General features: G+C 39.9%; 2 protein-coding genes across 4 annotated transcripts in view; one reads left to right on the top strand and one right to left on the bottom strand.

Moving 5' to 3' along the window:
- Positions 1 to 19,726, bottom strand: part of CENPP (centromere protein P) — a 392,723-nt gene that overhangs the window by 284,209 nt on the left and 88,788 nt on the right. The gene's annotated exons all lie outside the window — the stretch shown is intronic.
- On the top strand, positions 1,451 to 19,197 carry OGN (osteoglycin). Of its 2 annotated transcripts, none has more exons than XM_075832318.1 (6): positions 1,451 to 1,693; positions 9,613 to 9,691; positions 10,859 to 11,017; positions 12,562 to 12,764; positions 14,439 to 14,534; positions 18,606 to 19,197. In XM_075832318.1, exons 1-6 carry the CDS (start codon positions 1,520 to 1,522, stop codon positions 18,777 to 18,779), a joined length of 885 nt encoding a protein of 294 aa, XP_075688433.1. In that variant the 5' UTR covers positions 1,451 to 1,519; the 3' UTR covers positions 18,780 to 19,197. The 2 variants fall into 2 exon arrangements, with proteins under 2 accessions (XP_075688433.1, XP_075688434.1); XM_075832319.1 differs by lacking the exon at positions 18,606 to 19,197 and adding an exon at positions 18,074 to 18,578.

The raw sequence follows: 19,726 nt of genomic DNA, 5'->3' as shown, positions 1-19,726 counted from the left end.
ATTGAAGCTACATTTCATCGTTAAAAATCCTGAGATTCATTAAAGCATTATAAAATAACATGACAAGTGAAGCACAAGATTCTCCAAGAAAGATACATTCATGGCGATCATTTATGTACTAAAATCCTAGAAGACTGTCAGGAAGAATGAGGATGATAGTGGCCAGGTCTGCATTCGTTGGAATATTTTTGGATGCAAAAATATTGGATTATTGCAGAAAGCATTCGTTTTTGGTATGTGTCGCAGACTTCTACAAGAGTCCTTCAGGTCAAAAAGGATGGTCATGGAAAGAAAGAAGATGAAGAAGAAAGCAGGAAATGTGCTTACTAGAAATATCAGAATGTAACGTTCAATCCCAGATGTTAATTGGAACGATCTGGAACAACGAGCTCATGTCTATAAAATCTAACAGAATTGATAGTTTGCTGTGCAAGAAATATTTATAAAATTAATGAAGCATGTACAAAACTTTGATATTACTTTCTATCTTTAAATAGGATCTGCATGTGTCATTCATTATCCAAAACCTGGATGTGTTTGATTAATTTTTTATAAAGTTCTCAACGTAGAATACACAAAGAAAAGTTCTTTAAGTGGAAAAAGATCATTTTCGTTTTTCTGCTCCACAAGTAAACCAATGTAGTATTTCCCATGTCCTGCAGTATGGAATAAAAGACCTGCATACCTATACATAAAAGTAAACCCTTAGGGCCTGAGTGAATCGTCAGCTGCATTACCCCCTGCTTTGGGAAGTAAATCTATACCCTGAAGGCTGAAAATTCTGGAACTCCCTCCTTCATTCCATGGTCCATGTCATCCATATACAGTATGAAGTGTTCCTCTGCACCAAATGAAGATTATTCACATCTGGGCAGTATAACTCATATAATGAAGTTAATGAAGACAGAAGGGCAGAGGCATTGAACATAAGGTAGGATATTTTTACGTGGGATTTTTATAAATTTTACATAGAAATAAATATAGAAATATAAAATGTATTTAAACTAATAGAACTGCCATGAAATGTTACATTTCATTATAAATAAAAAAAATTCTCTTAGCAGTAATGTACATATAGTATTATTTTCTTTGCTTTAGTAATTAACCATTCCTCTCCCAATCTGCAGCATTTCTATATTATATCATGAATAGGCTTAACCTGCGCCAAATAGTGTTTCTGTAATAATATCATTAGCCAACACGAACATCGGTTTACATTTTTAACATGTAATTCTGCCAATGAGTAACACATGTTAAGGAAGTAAAAGGAGACTTAGTACTAAGGCTATTATTTGGATTCCTTGCATTACTTTATAGCCTGCATTTCACAATCATTCTAAAGGGTTAAGCATAATCCCCTCAATGGACCGAGCCTGCTCAGTCCCTGCCAACAAGTCATGCAGCCTCTCACTATTGTTATGACATGCTGTTCTCTCCCAGGCACTGAGAAAGAATTTTCCCCAGGAAAACTTTTTTAGAAGTAGAGCTGCATCCTCCGAGTACAGCTTCAAGGACAGCGATGAGGCAGACGATGCATATGTGGTGCTCTGTGATCTTGGTGCTACCATTCATCCAGTCGGCACCGCCTGTGCAGCAAGAAGCAGTTTATGACTATGATGCTGATGAAATATTTGAGGGAATGCTTTTTAAGCAACACTTTGAGCACCGCAAGAAGGAAGCAGCAGCAAATAAGGTATCTACAAATATGCATATATTTTTTTTTTATACATAGACATGAAGGTATGGCTGACCATGCTGGTATTTGTAGTTCATCCTTCGTGGAATGTCACACGTTGTTGCCTTCCGTGCTTGCCTACAACAATGCCTCATGTGTAGACATAGTATAATGGTATATATTTATATTTCTTCTGTGCTAAGGTATGATAAATGTGTTCAAGTTACTAACTAGATGTCATTTAAAGTTTCTTTGAAAAATTAGAATAGAAGAAAAGAGGAAATTAGCAACAAATAGACAAATCCTTCAATCTGAAAATGTTACAAATGCTCCTACTACACATGTAGAAAACCCAAGGCCTAATTGTGTATTTGTAAAAACAATCCCGGGGCGAGGCCAGGAGAGGCAATTCTTTCTAAAGTGGAACGTGTTTAGTATTAAGAGTGAATGCACTTAGAGACTCAAATTTACTGTTTGCATTTGCTTAAATATTATTCCTGGAAACGAGGAAATGTATTCAATGCAAGTTGGCCTACATAATGCAGAACTAGGGTCAAGGCTTCAATGATTTTATTGTTTTAAAGGGGTTGTCGGAGATCAGAAAACATATTTAATTTTTTTTTTTTTTAAAGAAACAGTGCCACTCTTGTCCATGGTGGTTTCTGGTATTGCAGCTCATTCCCACTCAAGTGAAAGGGACACAGCCTATGGAGAAGAGTGAAGCAGTTACTGGAATAATAAACTCTTCTGTCCTTTACTTAAACACTGTAATTAAAACCTAGTACTATACCCTTTAACATTCCTGTTCCAATTCTACTTTGAAAAAGAAAAATCCAGTGGGGGAGAATTATCCAACGTAGTACTAGAGAAAGGTGAATCATAGCAACCAAACACATTCCAGCTCTCATTTTTTAGAGGCCCTTATTGATTAGTCTCCATGGGCAATCGCTCCACTTATTTGTTGCACAAATCTTGATATTGCTCCCCCAGTGTGTCTCCAGTTAGATGGTTAAGAAGCACTTCTCAGGAAATTGAATGATAAGCAAATTGAAAACACATTCATGATCTCTCCAAGGATAGGGTTTTAATCTGTGATCGGTGGGGATCTGACTCCCAAGACCTCCATCGATTGGTACTCATTTGAATAAACTGTATGAACTTCAGTACCAGGAGCAGCAATCCAGTATGGTCATGTTGCGGTGTCTGGAAAAACATTGGTAACCTTTTTGTTCTGCTAAATGGTGGGGATCTGCCACTGATCATACATTGATGCCTATCCTAAGGATAAGCCATCAATTTGTTTTTCCAGAAAAACCCCTTAATATACTTAAAAGCCTCCCAAGTGTCCCAGAATCAGTGAGGAAATCCTAGTCACTATCTCACTGCCCCAGGATAGCACACTTCAGTCCCAGCAGAAGTGATCAATTTCTACAAATTAGTGAATAGCATGGGCACCAAATTCCTTGCACTTGACCATGAACGCTGGAGTCTATTAATTATTTTTTGTGAGTCTCAGAAACAGCACTGCCTATTCATTTCATCTAGACGTTCATTGGTGACTAGTGATTAGGTTCACTCCACCCCACTTAGACGGGGCACTAATGGACAAAAGTTCATAATTCACATGACCAGACAGTCCCAGAACGATTGTCCCATGAACGCTCATTTTGAATCTCATCCAAAATACGCTTGGTAGAAGTATGTAAATAATGCGCAAGCATCATTTAGTTTTTAGGTGCCTGATTTAATAAGGTGTCAGGAAGTGTCGATGCAGAGGAACTACATTACATGTTCACAAACAAAGCAGCCAGTAAAAAAAATATATATGTTGAACATGTTTGAAAAATAGATAAATGCACAAATACGTTTACATTTACGATTACAACCTGCACATGTCACAATCTCAGAAAAAGAGTACTTGGTACATTTAAAGCAGGGGTCTTATACATGCGGACCGCGGGACACAGAGCTGCTAGTATAGGCTCTGCTCCGGGACTCTGGAGTCCTCTGACATCGCTGTCCATATATGGACAGCAATGTCTGCGGCTTCCCCAGAACCGGAGTCCCGGACAGAGCGCTAGTAGCACTCTGCCCGGGACACAAGCTCTGGGGTTGCCCCTGACATCTCTGTCCATATATGGACAGTGACGTCAGGAACAGAGCTGGAATCCCAGGCAGAGTGCTAGAAGCGGCTCTTCTCCGGGACTCCAGCTCTGGGCAAGCCCCTGACATCACATTCCGGTCCAGGAGGATCCCCTGACGTCACGGTCTATGGAGAGTGATGTCAGGGGCTCCACCAGCAGAGGAATCCCTGGCCGAAGCGTCGGCAATGCTCCGGCTGGGGATTCCACTCCTAGAGGGAGCCCCAATGGAGCTATCTACTGGGGGTGTGTGTGGTATTATCTACAGAGGGCGCCATGGCAGCATCTACAGAGGGCGCCGTGGCAGCATCTACAGAGGGCGCCGTGGCAGCATCTACAGAGGGCGCCGTGGCAGCATCTACAGAGGGCGCCGTGGCAGCATCTACAGAGGGCGCCGTGGCAGCATCTACAGAGGGCGCCGTGGCAGCATCTACAGAGGGCGCCGTGGCAGCATCTACAGAGGGCGCCGTGGCAGCATCTACAGAGGGCGCCGTGGCAGCATCTACAGAGGGCGCCGTGGCAGCATCTACAGAGGGCCCTGAGGCAGCATCTACAGAGGGCGCTGAGGCAGCATCTACAGAGGGCCCTGAGGCAGCATCTACAGAGGGCCCTGAGGCAGCATCTACAGAGGGCCCTGAGGCAGCATCTACAGAGGGCCCTGAGGCAGCATCTACAGAGGGCCCTGAGGCAGCATCTACAGAGGGCCCTGTGGCAGCATCTACAGAGGGCCCTGTGGCAGCATCTACGGGTGGGTGTGTGGCAATATCTACAGAGAGCACTGTGGCATTATCTCCAGAGGGCATTGTACGGGTGTGTGGCAGTATCTACAGAGGGCATTGTGCCAGTATCTACAGAGGGCACTGTGGCATTATCTATGGGTGGGTGGGTGGCAGCATCCACAGAGGGCACTGTGGCAGTATCTACAGAGGGCACTGTGGCAGTATCTACAGAGGGCACTGTGGCAGTATCTACAGAGGGTTCTGTAGCACTATCTAAAAAGGGGCTGTCCAATCTTGACATTCGTGTGTCTGCCAAACGCTGCCAACTGAGCTGCCGGACTGCATTTAGCGACACACTGGATTGTTAAAATAAGCACGTGGAGAAAACTCGCAAATTTCCGGTAAATTTAAACCTAGCGGTATTATTATAGTAATGTAGTATTGTTATAGTAATTCAAATAACGAATTGATTAACAATAATTTTATATTGTATCAAATTTGAAAGTAATGCAGCCCGTCAACGTCACATTTTTTCTATATGTGGCCCACTTACCCAGCCGAGTTTGAGACCCCTGATTTAAAGACTACTAAATACACTGCTGTTGATTGGAGACTAGAATGTCAAGGGGTGAAAATAAGTAGCAAAGAGGCACGGTGAGAATAATTCAAGACTACATTCACTGTGGGGAGCAATGGAATAATTTCTTTAGCAAAGACATCGCCAACTTTCTAAGGGCTCCACATACAGATGGAAAAAAAACAACCAGCCCATCAGGCTTGCCAGATAAAATATGTAAGGCATACACAAAGTCAACAGAGAAAAACATGCATTCTGTTATGTGCACACTCATGGAAAATGGAGTTTGGCTAAACAGGTAGGTGTTGCCTACACAGCACATGTATGATATTAGTGCTCAGCAACAAAATGTAAAAAATGGTAAAACACAATAGAAATTACATCGATAGAAGAAATACTATAAGAAATGTATAAAACTTTGACCACAGTGATGTTATGGGTTTCTGGTGGCACAGCCTGCATAACTATTCAATCGAATCGAAAGAATATACAGAAGAAGCATATAGAAAAGACATCAACAACTGAGATGATTTTAAAGATACCATTTGAAGTGATGGCATATTGCTAGGATATTCCTTCACTTTGATTGTGTGGGTCCAGAAGCTGAGTCTGCCGCATAAGCGGTGGGTGTCAGCTGTTTGTCACAGCTGACACCCTGCTGCAAAAGCAAGGACCAGAGCTAGGCTCCGATCCAGGCCAATTAACCTCTTAGATGCAGCGATCGCTGCACTAGGTGGTTAGATCGCACCCGATGGTTGCTACGGCAAAGATCGGCACCCGTGGGTGTGCAAATGGTTGCTATGGCAACCGGAGGCCTAACAATGTCCTCCTGATCTACATAGTATGGAAGCCAATCAGGCCTCTCATAAGCTTGATGTCAGTGAATAACTGACAGATCTAATACATTGCACTATGTAGGTAGTGCAGTGTATTAGAATAGTAATCAGGGTTTCATGCTTTCAAGTCCCATAGTGGGACAAAAAGTAAGTTAATAAAAATGTTGTGAAATAGTAAAAAAATAAAAGCTTCAAGTTAAAAAAAAAAACAATAAGAGTATGTTCACACGGCTTATTTTCGGACATTTTTCGGCCTGTAAAATGGAAAGCTGAATGCTTCCAAACATCTGCCCATTGATTTTAATGGGAAAAACATAGTTCTGACGGGCCATTTTTTTACACAGCCGTTTTTAGAAAACTTCCGCGAAAAAGAAGTGCATGTCACTTCTTGGGCAGTTTTTCATTGACTCTATAGAAAAACAGCTCCAAAAACGTCCGTAAAAAACAGAGCGAAAAACGCGAGTTACTAAAAAAACTGCTGAAAATCAACAGCGGTTTTCCCTTGAAAATAGCTCCGTATTTTCAGAGGTTTTTTATTAAGCGTGTGAACATACCCTAACAGCCTTTTTTCGCCATAAGAAGTCTTTTATTATAGGAAAAAACAGAAAGCACACAAAAAAAAAGTACACATATTTTGATAAGGCTAGGTTCGTAGCGACCCAAACTATAAAGATATAACGTTATTTTTACAGCATGGTGAACACCGTAAAAAATAAAAAACAATTCCATAATCGCTGTTTTTTGGTCACCACGCCTCCATAAAACACAATCAAAATGTTGCATGTACCCCAAAATTGTACCAATAAAGACGACAGCCCGCCCTGCAAAAAAACAAGTCCTCCCAAAGCTTTTTTGACAGAAAAAAAATAAATAAATAATGGCTCTCAGAATATGGCGATACAAAAAGAATAACCGAATTTAAAGAAAAAATAAATAACATTAATTTTATTGTGCAAACGCTGTAAAATATCTAAAAAAAAACTATATACATATGGTATCGCTGTAATCGTATTGACCCGCCAGAATAAAGTAAATATGTCATTTATAGCACACGGGGACCACTGTGAGAAAAAAAAAAACCTTGCTTGCCAAAAAATAGAACAAAAAGTGATTAAAAAACAAAACAAAAAAAAAAACAACAAAACTCATGTACCCCAAAATGGTACCAATGAAAACTATAGATTGTCCGGCAACAATAAGCCCTCATACAGCCCCAATGGAGAAAAAATAAAAAAGTTCTGGAATATGGTGACACAAAATGTGCAGTGTTCCAAAAGGGGGATAAGATTGGGCACCATTTATCAGTGCGACATCGGCCACACAACAGCGGATTATTATTTATTTACCGCATTATTATACCCTGATGTACTCCGCACAGCTTACATATACCCCCACATTAAAAACTGAAATACCAGTAAAACCCCAAATAGAACAACGACCAAGGAAAATCTGTGCTCCAAGAGCCAAATGGCGCTCCCTCCCTTCTGAACCCTACAGCGTGCCCAAAGAGCACTTTATGTCCACATATATGGCATCACCATACCCGAGAGAACCCGTTTAATAGTTTATGAGATATTGGTCTGCAGTGGCATAAACTTGGCACCACATGTTAGGCACTAAAATGACATATCAGTGGAAAATGTACATTTTTACTTTGCACCAGCTGCTGAGCGTTCATTTCTAATAAAAAACAAAAACAACAATAACCTGTGGATGGGTGCAGTTTACAAAATAGAGGTCACTACTTGGGGGTTTGTTTTACTATTTGACATCAGAGCCCTGCAATCGTGGGCCAATGCTGCGAAAATCACCAAAATAGGCCTCAAATGCGCATTGGGCTCTTTTACTCCTAAGCCCTGTCACAAGTCCATGCAAATGATAAATGCCTTGAGGGTTGTAGTATCCAAAACGGAGTCACTTCTCAGGGGTTTTTACTATACTGGTACGTCAGGGGCTCTGCAAATGCGACATTGCGTCCGTACAGAAATCCAGCAAAATCTGCGCTCTAAAGGCCAAATGGCGCTCCTTCTATTTTGAGAACTGCCATGTGCCCAAACAGTGGTTTAGGGCCACACATGGGGTATTGCCGTACTTGGGAGAAATTGAGTAACAAATTGTGTGATTTTTTTTTCTATTACCACTCATAAAAAATTGGAAGCTAAAACGACATATTTTTGGGAAAAATTACATTTTTCATTTTCACTGCCTAATTCTAATAAAATCTATAAAATACCTGTGGGGTCAAAATGCTCACTACGTTCCTAGATGAATGCCCTGAGAGGTGTCGTTTCCAAAATGGAGTCACTTCTCAGGGGTTTCTACTCTTTTGGTACCTCAGGGGCTCTGCAAATGCGACATGGTGCCTAAAAACCAATCATGTCTGCATGCCAAGTAGCGCTCCTGCCATTCTAAGCCCTGCCGTGTGTCCAAAGTTTATGACCACATATGGGATATTGCTGTACTCGGGAGAAATTGCTTTACAAATGTGAGGGTGCTTTTTATCCTTTATTGTGAAAATTAAAAAATTAATTTTAGGGGGAAAAAAAATAATTTTGATTTTAATTTTCACTGCCTAATTCCAATAAATTTAACTGAAAAAACAGTGAGGTCTAAATGCTCACTATACTGCTAGATAAATTCCTTGAGGGGTATAGATTCCAAAAAGGGGTCACTTTTGGGAGGTTTCCACTGTTTTTGTCCCTCCAGTGTGTTGCTCCTTTGCTTCGAAGGCATGTGCTTCAGTCCATTAGAACACTAGGGCCACATGTGAGCTATTTCTAAAAACTGCAGAATCCAGGCAATAAATATTGAGTTGCATTTCTTGGGTAAAACCTTCTGTGTTACAGAAAAAAAAAAATTACAAATGAAATTTGGAAAAAAAAAAAAATTACATTTGTAAATTTCACCTCTACTTTTCTTTAATTCCTGTGAAACACCTAAAGGTTTAAAACACTTTCTGAATGCCGTTTTGAATACTTTGAGGGGTGCAGATTTAAAATGTTTTTTTTTATGGGGTATCAAATATATGGGCCCCTCAAAGCCCCTTAAGAACTGAACTCGTCCCTGAAAAAATAGCCTTTTGAAATTTTCTTAAAAATTTGAGAAATTTCTCCTAAAGTTCTAAGCCTTGTAACGTCCTAGAAAAATAAAAGGATGTTGAAAAAAACGATAGTAGACATATGGGAAATGTTAACTAGTAACTATATTGTGTGGTATTACTATGTGTTTTACAAGCAGATACATTTAAATTTAGAAAAATTATAATTTTTGCAAATTTTCTCACAATTTTGGTGTTTTCTACAAATAACCAATGAATTTATCTACCACATTTTCCCACTAGCATAAAGTTCAATATGTCACGAGAAAATCTCAGAATCGCTTGGATAGGTAAAAGCATTCCAGAGTTATTACCACATAAAGTGACACGTCAGATTTGAAAAAAAAAAGGGGCTGGTCCTGAAGGGGTTAATGATTTTCAACAAGTAAACACGTAAACCATATTTGTTCCTTAAAAAAAAAAATCACATTACATATAATGCCAAGTATGCTAGAGTATTCTCAAATATCTTTCTAAAGTGATATCTGCATCACAAATATCCCTTATTATGGAATATGTGCTTGATAAACTTTAATAAGTCTATACATTTTTTTATTATTTCAACAGCTGAACGCACTTCTAGTTCCAAAAGGAAGGTTTAGGAGAGATGATGATGATGAAGTAACGGACGTTACAGACGCTAAAGGTAACACTTTTTGTCTGAAACAGTAAAGGACAGTAAGAATACTTATGTGATAATATAAACATGGTACCTTACACTATACTAACAGTTTGCTTCAATTGCTAGCGGTGTTTAGAAAGGTTAGTGACATCCATGGTGACGTTTAGCCAATGAACACAGTAGCGAATCATGGCACAATCCTGTGAATGCCAGGTCACAGCATTGTGCCATGATTGGCTGGTATGGTCACATGATGCGATGTCACCATTAAATCTACATCACTACCCAGCAATCTAAACAGATTTTTTTTATTTTCCTAAAAAGGTCAGAAAATATTCTACTGTCTGTATTAAAAGGGAAACTCCAACCAAAACTAACAATTACCACGTGTTCCATTGAGGAATTTCAAGTGTTATCCTTTTACCTGATCTTTTTCTTGCTGCTTCCATCACTAATATATATATATATATAGATAGATAGATAGATAGATAGATAGATAGATAGATAGATAGATAGATAGATAGATAGATAGATAGATAGATAGATAGATAGATTAATAGATAGATAGAGAGAGAGAACACTAGGGCCGTTAAAGAGGTTTTCCTATGAGGAACATTAATGACATATGCACAGGATATGTCATAAATGTCAGATGGGTGCAGTTCCTCCTCTGGGACCCACACCTATCTCTAGAACAGGGCCCCCTAAACCCCGTTTTAGCTTTTCATGCTCATGCTGACCGCTCGCCACTTCCTGATTACATGGTCGGGAGTTACGGAAACAGAGCAAATCAATGAGATATGCGGTTTGCGTAACTCCCATAGTAGTGAATGCGAGCTACACTGTATTATAGGCTTGATAGCTGACCAGATGGGAGTCTGGTAAGCAGTAAACAGGAGGGTGGACTGCAGGGTAGTACAGTATACATAAAGAAGTCCAGAACTTGACAGACAATCAGGTGGGCTTGGGATTCAATGATGGAAAGTTGTGCGTCCGCTTGAAAAGAAATGGACTTACAGCTCAAAATCATTACAAAATAAGTAAAAGGAACATATCTAAATGTTATTCAACTTTTTTTAATGTAGATTTTAAGTGTAAAATGGTCCAAAGTGGTTTACTTTCAAATAAAAAGTAACATTTCTCGCCAGTGTCGTTATAATTATAGAATTAATTTAATTAATTTCATTGCAGATTTGCCTACATGCCTGGCTTGTGTATGTCTTAGTGGATCAGTTTACTGTGAAGAAACAGATATAGAAGAAGTGCCCCCCTTGCCTAAAGAGACCGCATACCTGTATGCTCGATTTAACAAAATCAAGAAGATTACTGCGAAAGACTTTTCTGAGTTCCGTAAGTGTACAGCGGCTCGGTTTTTCTTTTGTGGTATTCTTTTGGGTAATCAGGATTTTTCAATCCACCGATATTGCAGTAGACTTCACCTTTTGCATTGCTTTTCAATCCACTGCATGGTCTAAAATCTGTACTGATTTTTTACCTCCACCTGTGAATGGGGCTTTGTAAACCTCATTCACATGTACAGCACTTTGTTTCAAATTTTAGATACAAAAAGCACCGAAAATGTCCAACATATCCGCTACAACTAAACATAGCTGAGCATGTTCAACAATGAAGGCAGCACTCCACACTTTCTGTGAAAAAGTAGCATCACTTTATTTATCCATGCAGCTCCCTCAAAAGTCTATCACGGCACATCTAAAGCATAGTTCTGTTTAGGGAGATTAAAGAGACTCTGTCACCACATTATAAGTGCCCTATCTCCTACATAAGGAGTTGGGCGCTGTAATGTAGGTGACCGTAATGCTTTTTATTTAAAAAAAACGATCTATTTTCACCACTTTATTAGCGTTTTTGATTTATGCTAATGAGTTGCTTAATGCCCAAGTGGGCGTATTTTTACTTTAGACCAAGTGGGCGTTGTACAGAGGAGTGTATGACGCTGACCAATCAGCGTCATGCACTCCTCTCCATTCATATAGGCAGCGCATAGGGATCCTTTTAGATCCTTATGTGCTGTCTTATACTAACACATTAACAATACTGAAGTGTTTAGACAGTGAATAGATATTCCACGGGATGTCTATTCACAATCCCTGCACTTCATTACTGTTTCTATGGTAGTTACAGCAGATCTCGTTGTAACCTGTCATCTACAGCGTAATCTTGCGAGATTACGCTTCCTCTGCTGTAACTACCACAGACAGAGTAACGAAGTCCAGAGATTGTGAATAGACATCCCGTGGAATGTCTATTCACTGTCTAAACACTTCAGTATTGTTAATGTGTTAGTATAAGACAGCACATAAGGATCTAAAAGGATCCCTATGTACTGCCTAAATGAATGGAGAGGAGCGCATGAGGCTGATTGGTCAGCGTCATACACTCCTCTGTACAACACCCACTTGGTCTAAAGTAAAAACACGCCCACTTGGGCATTAAGCAACTCATTAGCATAAATCTAAAAATGCTAAAAGTGGTGAAAATAGATCGTTTTTTTAAATAAAAAAGCATTACTGTCACCTACATTACAGCGCCCATCTCCTTATGTAGGAGATAGGGCACTTATAATGTGGTGACAGAGCCTCTTTAAGAGAGTATTTGAAAATCTTTACGTAGTAAATTAGCATCCTTGCATATCATAAGGGTATGTTCACACGGGCTATTTTCAGACCGTTTTTCGGGCCGTAAATGTCCCGAAAAATGGCTGAAAAATCTGAAGCAGAACGGCTACAAACATCTGCCCATGGATTTCAAAGGAAAATACAGCTTTCTGTTCCGACTTCCAGCCATTTTTTGTTAAGCGTGTGAACATACCCTAAGTGCTAAAGACAGATCACATTGATGTACAATGGTCTTTTTTCTGTTTCGTTTCCTAGCCACCTTAAAGAGGATTGACCTAACCGGGAATCTTATAGAAGAGATTGAAGAGAAAGCGTTTGAGAAGCTAGTTGCTCTTGAGCAGCTCTCCCTTGCAGAAAACAAACTGACCAGGATTCCAGCTTTACCAACAAAACTGACCTCCTTTAATGCCAATGATAACATGATCAAAAGCAAAGCCATCAAAGCTAATGCATTCAAGGTAAAAGCACACTCTTTACACTGGCCACAGTTCAGAACAAACCCATCTTACTGTGTTCCAGATCTCTAAATGGATTATTTATCTGAATTGGTCGGTTGTACTGGACTGCACTGAAAACAACAACAACCTGTATGTTTATATTAGTCTGGAGCTACAAAGTTAAAGATATATATATATATACACACACACACACACACACACACACACACACACACATATATATATACACACACATATACATATATATACACACACACACCTCTTAACATTGAAATAGCAACACCAAAAAGGATAAATCATAGACATCTTAGGGAGATGCAAATGATGAAAGAAATTATTCTAAACATCCTGATTTGTTCAGTATAGAGTAAGGAGCGCCATGTACAGAAACACACGCACTTACACGCCCTGCTATCAATGAGGTTATTAATGGTTGTCTGAGAGATGTTATGCCACGCTGAATTCACTTGGGCACGCAAATCATCAAGATTAGCTGATGGCAGCTCCCTTTGCACTCGCAGACCAATGACGTCCCAGATGTGCTCGATGGGAGACAAGTCTGGAGACGCTTCAGGCAACTGTTGAAAAACGGTTTCTGGGACACTTTGGATAAATGACTGTACCACTGGTTCCACGCCCAAGTCAATGTAACGCTGAGCTGTTAGTGTACCTGAAATGAAGACTAGAGTGGTCCGGCTACCGTACATTATGCCACCCCACACCATAATCCCGGGAGTAGGACCGGTTTGACGTTCCCTTGTGAAGGCCAGTTCATGGCGTTGCCCACGCGGTCTCCAGACCAATCTCCGGCTATCACTGCATTGGAGACAAAAGGGGGACACATCACAAAAGAGGATAGACCTCCATTCCATCCTCCATTGCGTCTTGCTGTGCATCATGATAGCCTTTGAGAGGGGTGGCATCTGGTCAATTGAACATCAACTCTAACTGGACATTTGGCAAGTAGCCCAATGTCATGCAAACGCTTTCTGGTTTGTGTCGACACTGGTGGCCACCGAAGGCATGGGATGTGACTTCCAATTTCACTTGCAGTACAGAATGGACCACTACATACCATTCTTCCAATCAGATGATCCGTCCGTGCAGAGTTTCACACCTCTTGCTGTCATTTCAGTTTGTTGTAGTTCTTCTAATCTCCGGGACATGCAACGTTGAACAGTGCTGATATCTCGGCCTAGGCGCATAGCGAACTGCCGGCGTGATAAACCAAGGTCTCTCAGTTCAAGTATTATGTCCCTCAAAGTCTGCGACAAGTGGTGATAACTGGCACATCGACGAACAGGAGGCATCACACAATCATCCCACACCACTTGATCCATTTCTGTGGTTTCATGTGGCTAAAAAACACCTTTGTTTTAATTATTTTTTTTGTATGCCTCTCCCATATGCCACAGATTGGATCTAGGTGCTTAAAAATTTGATTATTTCCAGATCTTAGCGACACCTGCTAATTCCTTGATTTGAATAACCTTACGGCTTGCCCCCCCCCCACTTGGTATTGCAATTTCAATGTTGAGGAATATTATATATATATATATATATATATATATATATATATAGCCATTTTAGCTTTTTTGAACCTGAATTGCAAATTCTTATCACTGCTTTCTAGATTATTTTAATTCATTGCAGAATATTGTTTTCTACCTATAGAAACTGACCAGCTTAGCATACCTCTATCTGGCGCACAATCAACTGGACAGTGTCCCAGCAAATCTACCAGAGAGCCTACGTGTCATTCATCTACAGGTGCATATAATGTTTATTTTCATTGCGCATCTCTGCAAACTGCTCGTTCGGTTGAGCGCTATCTCCCCTACAACTTGCATGGGAGGGTGCGGGGTATGAATATGTTCAAGTGTGCTACAAAGAGATTGGGGAGCAGGATGTTCTCTTATCTATGTGTGCTGTGTATGGGAGACATGATAGCAGTTCGGCCCAGCCCTAGCTCAGGGAAAACGGAGAGTTAGGATAGGGATACACGGTGACTTTGGCCATGACATAGGTCACACAACCAAAGACCGCTGTAACACGGCCTCAATTACTACTTACATTACCTGCGATGCAGGCAGGGTGACACAGCGATCTTTGGTTGTGCGTGTAGCCCTAGCCTTAGAGAGAGTCTGCAGAGGGGAAAACCAGTGAAAAATGAAGAATAAAAGTCATATTGTTATTCCTCATATACACACATATGACATATTATTTTTAAAAGTCACCAGAAAGGTTAGGTACGCTTTAAGTAAATGAATATATTGGGGCAGAATTCTAGTGCACACACCTTGGGCCACATTTATTAGCGATTTTAAACACTCCTTGAGCCTCGCTCTACAATGTAGCGTGGATTACAGGAAAATAATCTGAGGATTTGTGGAAAGTGGGAATGGCTCAAAATGCTTCATTTTGCACCAAAACTCTATGCCAACTGTTTTGTGCCAAAGTAAGACCAAGAGGTCGCATAAAGTTAGACAAAAGCATCTAAAGAGGCACCAAATTTAGGTTCTAAGCTAAATTTAAGACGGTATTAATAAATCTGCCCATTATACCTCATAAATAATACACCTTAATTAGTAAGGTCCAAATTCTTTAAAATATTGATGTGTAGACTTCTATCTGCTATTAAATAATAGTGACTCAATAACTACATTTGCCTATTTGATCTTTCAATGCATCATCATTTCATAAGTTCAATAATAAACCGTTCAATAATAAAGAAAAAAACATTTTGTATAACAATATGGTGCCTTCAGTTCAGATTCTGACGACTTTATGCCGTAAATAATAATCTCATCACAAATGATTAAAAGCCGCAACTTCATTATTTTATGCTACTCTTTTAAATCACAGTAGCCATCAGTCACTGGTGAGGGTGGTGGGTGATCGCGCTCTCCTCATGAATACAGCGGACTCATAACCATGAGAACTCTTTATTCTTTGTTAGGTGCTAAACAGAACAATTTTATTTTTGTGCCGATTGGGCTAATATTGCACCGTATCTGTCCCCATAATAAGCTGCAATTAACGCCTTAGTGACCAGCCTATTTTAGGCCATAATGATCAAGCTATTTTTTTCATTCAAAGAGCTATAACTTTTTTTATTTTTCTGTCAACATAGTTGTATGAGGACTTGTTTTTTTTTGCGGGATTAGTTGTACTTTTTAATGGCACCCTTTTGGGGTACATATCATCTTTTATTAGCATTTAACTTTTTTTTAGGGGAGAATAGAAAAAAACGTAAATTCCACTATCTATGCGTTTTAAATTCACACCGTTCACAGTGCAGCGTAAATAACATGTTAACTTTATTATATGGGTCGTACGATTACGGCGATACCACATATGCATAGGGTTTTTATGTTTTACGACTTTTGCACAATAAAAACTCTTTTGTACTAAAATTATTTGTTTTTGCTTCGACACTTTCCAAATGCCATAACTTTTTTATTTTTCCGTCAATGTAGTAATATGTGGGCTTGTTTTTTGCGGGATGAGACGTAGTCTTCATTGGTACTTTTTTGGGGTACAAGAGGCCTATAGATTAACTTTTATTATTACTTTTTTGGGGGACAATGCAAAACAACAGCAATTTCGCTATATTGTTAACTTTTTTTTTGGGTCATTACGGTCGCGGCGATAGCATATATGTGTACTTTTATTTATTTTTTACACTTTTACTAAATAAAACCACTTTTTATGGAAAAACTTTTTTTTTACTGTAAGCTTTATTAATAATTTTTATTTAACATTTATTACTTATTTTTTCAGTCTCACTAGGGGACTTCACTATGCGACGTTTAGATTGCAGATATACTGCTTTGATATACTTAGTATACCAGAGCATTACTGCCTTTAAGTGTAAAATAGACAGGCAAACTATTAGGCCATGCCTCTGGAATGGCCTGACACGCATACAGCCAGGATAGGCCTTCAGTCCTTTATTAGGCCCCTGGCTGCCATGGCACCCCATCGGAGGACCGCGATTGCATTTGCGGACTGACGATGGTTGAGAGAGGGAGCTTCCTCCCTCTGTAAACAACTTAAATGTTGCAGTTGCTACTGACAGCAGCATTTAAGGGGTTAAACGGCTGAGATCAAAGTAAACTTTGATTGCTACAATTGGAGCAAGAGCCCGGCTGTCATCAGACAACCGAGCACCTGCTCCAGCCTGCACGGGACACCCATGCAGGACTTAGACTCGGATGCCGTGAAAAGGCAGTGGCCTAGACTAAGGCCCTTTAGTGACCGCCGTGAAAAGACGTATTGGTGGTCACTAAGGGGTAAAACAGGACAGCATAGTATGATGACAGATCCGCTTTAAATACAAAAAGTCTTAGGCAGGTCGAAAGAACGACTCTACAGGAATCATTGACTCCTGTAAAGGCATCTGTACGCTTTGAATTCAGTCTCATGTGTATTTCTCTCATGAGACTGTATTAGATGTGGGCTGAAGGTTCACTACAAGAGTTCAAATAAAAACATTTGAAGAGGTTCTCAGAACCTCTACTTATGTACTTATCTTAACATTTATACTGAACGGACATCGTGGTACGGTTGAGGAGCTCCAAATGACGTGTGAGCCAAACAGACAAAGTGAAGCCGCTCGGCAGCCACGTTCTGGTGGCTCAGTATGAAACTCGAAGGAGGCAAAATGGAAGAACTTATGTTCCCCACATAGAAACCGACCTAAGCCCCCCTGCCAGCCTCTTGATTCGAAGGAGAATTTTATTCTCCTGAAAAATACTTAGAGGGAGTAGCTAACCCATCAGGCCTTAAGAACGTGCATGTAGTGTGAAATGGTCCGTCCTTGATGGTCAGCTTAGTGCACTGAATCTCTGGATGATTAAGCGAAGTTGTTCACAATAAACTGAAGTTGCAGTAGATTGATGAGTAACGTGTTCCTTTCTTTACTTCATTAAATATTTAGCAGGACCTCTGCTTGAAGCTAATGTAAAATTTGCATTATAAAATGAAACAAATAGTAATTAGTAATAATATACGGTTATCAGACGCATGGGAGCGTTTCCATGACAGTTGATCCAAACCTGAGCTAAATTTCCTAATAACAAACAAGAACACATTAGAAAAATTAGAAAATTTAAAATTCCTTGTGGTTTCCATGCAGATTTCTTGGCAGGCAGCTAGCGTTACAGCCAGTAGCTGAAAGTCCATTGACAAACTGCAGGCTGCCGCAACAGAATACTGTAGGTTCTAGTTCCAATCAGTTGATCTACAGAATAAATCAGCAAATTTCCCTCAGCCTTGCATGTAATTATTTGCTATTATTTCCTCAGATTCAAGTCTTGTCTACAGACTAAAAATGTATCACTTCATGTATCCAAAAATAAATCAAGAAAGCAGTCGGGAAGACCATCTCTGAATGAATTCTCCGTTTCACGCTTCCGCCACAGACTATATAAAAAATACCTGAAACCATAGGATTCTTTTTTGTTCTGGTAAAATAGAAGAAACTACGACGGAATCCCCTGAAACCCATTGAAGTCCTCGGGTTCTGTCGGGTGCAATTGCTCTCCGTCATGTGATAAAGATGTAGCCATCTTAATCTTGATATTTAACGCATTAAATACACAGTGTCAAGAAACTTTAACTTTACTTTTTCAATGGCTTTTGTTGTGTGATATCATGCTGCAGCAAGTTATCCGAGACTAGATAAACGTGGCTATATCTGTAGATCTGACACGGCGTCATCTTCATTGTTGTGCTCCTATAATGGAACAGAACAATGAAAATGAAAAACTGTGATGTGAACATAGCCTTTGTAAACGAATTTGTATTCATTTCACTCTCCTTTCATTTTTACTTCAGTTCAACAACATAGATGCCATCACAGATGATACATTTTGCAAAGCTAATGACACCCGCTACATACGACCCAGACTGGATGAGATCAGAATGGAAGGAAACCCAGTGATCCTAGGAAAATATCCGAACAGCTTCACCTGCCTGAGAATTTTACCTCACGGTTCATATTTTAAATAATAAGCTCGTATTCAATCCCATTAGCAATATTTGAGTTACTTTAAATCCCCGTATTACCAAGAAACAGAAAAAAATTCAGTTTAGTTTTTGTTAGTTTTTCACAGATATAATAATTTAGATAGCGTCTATTCAACAGTATAGTGGTGATAACACAGTAGTGTATAGTTACCTCTATTCCACTTACAGCTCCAACTCCTATATAAAAGCGGAGGACACACAAATCAACATAGCACTCCTTTATTGGAAATGGAGTATGACAAATCTGTTCATTTAGTCACAACACGGAAGCAAATCCCTCAAGCTTTGAGCATCAACTTCGAAATTTAAATATCGCAGTTTAAAATAATACTTTTAAAGTGTAGCTAAACGTTTGACAAACTTCTGACATGTCATAGTGAATGTCATGTCAGAAGTTTGTATTGGTGGGGGTCTGAGCACGGAGACCCCCACCAATCGCTAGAACGAAGCAGCTGAAGCACTCGTGTGAGCGCTCAGCTGCTTAGTTTCTGTTCGGCTTTTTCCGGAAAGCCGATATATCGGAGTACGGGCTCATAGACTTTCTATTGAGTCCGTACACTGATACATTTATTTCCGGAAAAAGCCGAACAGACACGAAGCAGCTGAGCGCTCACACGAGTGCTTCAGCTGCTTCGTTCTAGCGATTGGTGGGGGTCTCCGTGCTCGGACCCCCACCAATCCAAACTTCTGACATGTCTCTACGACGTCAGAAGTTCACCGAACGTTTAGCTACACTTTAAGACCAGGTTTACACAAGCAGTTTAAACAAGCAGTTTTGATGCAATTTTTGGTGCAGTGCTTGGAGCAGTTTTTTTTAGCCAAAGCCAGAAGTGGATGAAAAAAAGGAAGGAAATGTATAAAGAAAAGACTGATGCACCTCCTTTCTTCTCTGTTTGACTAAAAGAAAATTCTGCCATAAACTGCGTGTG

The sequence above is a fragment of the Rhinoderma darwinii genome, chromosome 7 (genome assembly GCF_050947455.1).
Source record: "Rhinoderma darwinii isolate aRhiDar2 chromosome 7, aRhiDar2.hap1, whole genome shotgun sequence".
Classification (NCBI taxonomy): Eukaryota; Metazoa; Chordata; class Amphibia; order Anura; family Rhinodermatidae; genus Rhinoderma; species Rhinoderma darwinii.
This window is presented reverse-complemented; position numbering and strand designations above follow the sequence as displayed.

Coding starts and splice junctions, on each gene's coding strand:
- OGN (XM_075832318.1), top strand. CDS start 1,520: ATGAGGCAGACGATGCATATGTGGTGCTCTGTGATCTTGGTGCTACCA. Junction 11,018..12,561: donor GAAAGACTTTTCTGAGTTCC/GTAAGTGTACAG, acceptor TTCGTTTCCTAG/CCACCTTAAAGAGGATTGAC. Junction 14,535..18,605: donor TACGTGTCATTCATCTACAG/GTGCATATAATG, acceptor TTTTTACTTCAG/TTCAACAACATAGATGCCAT.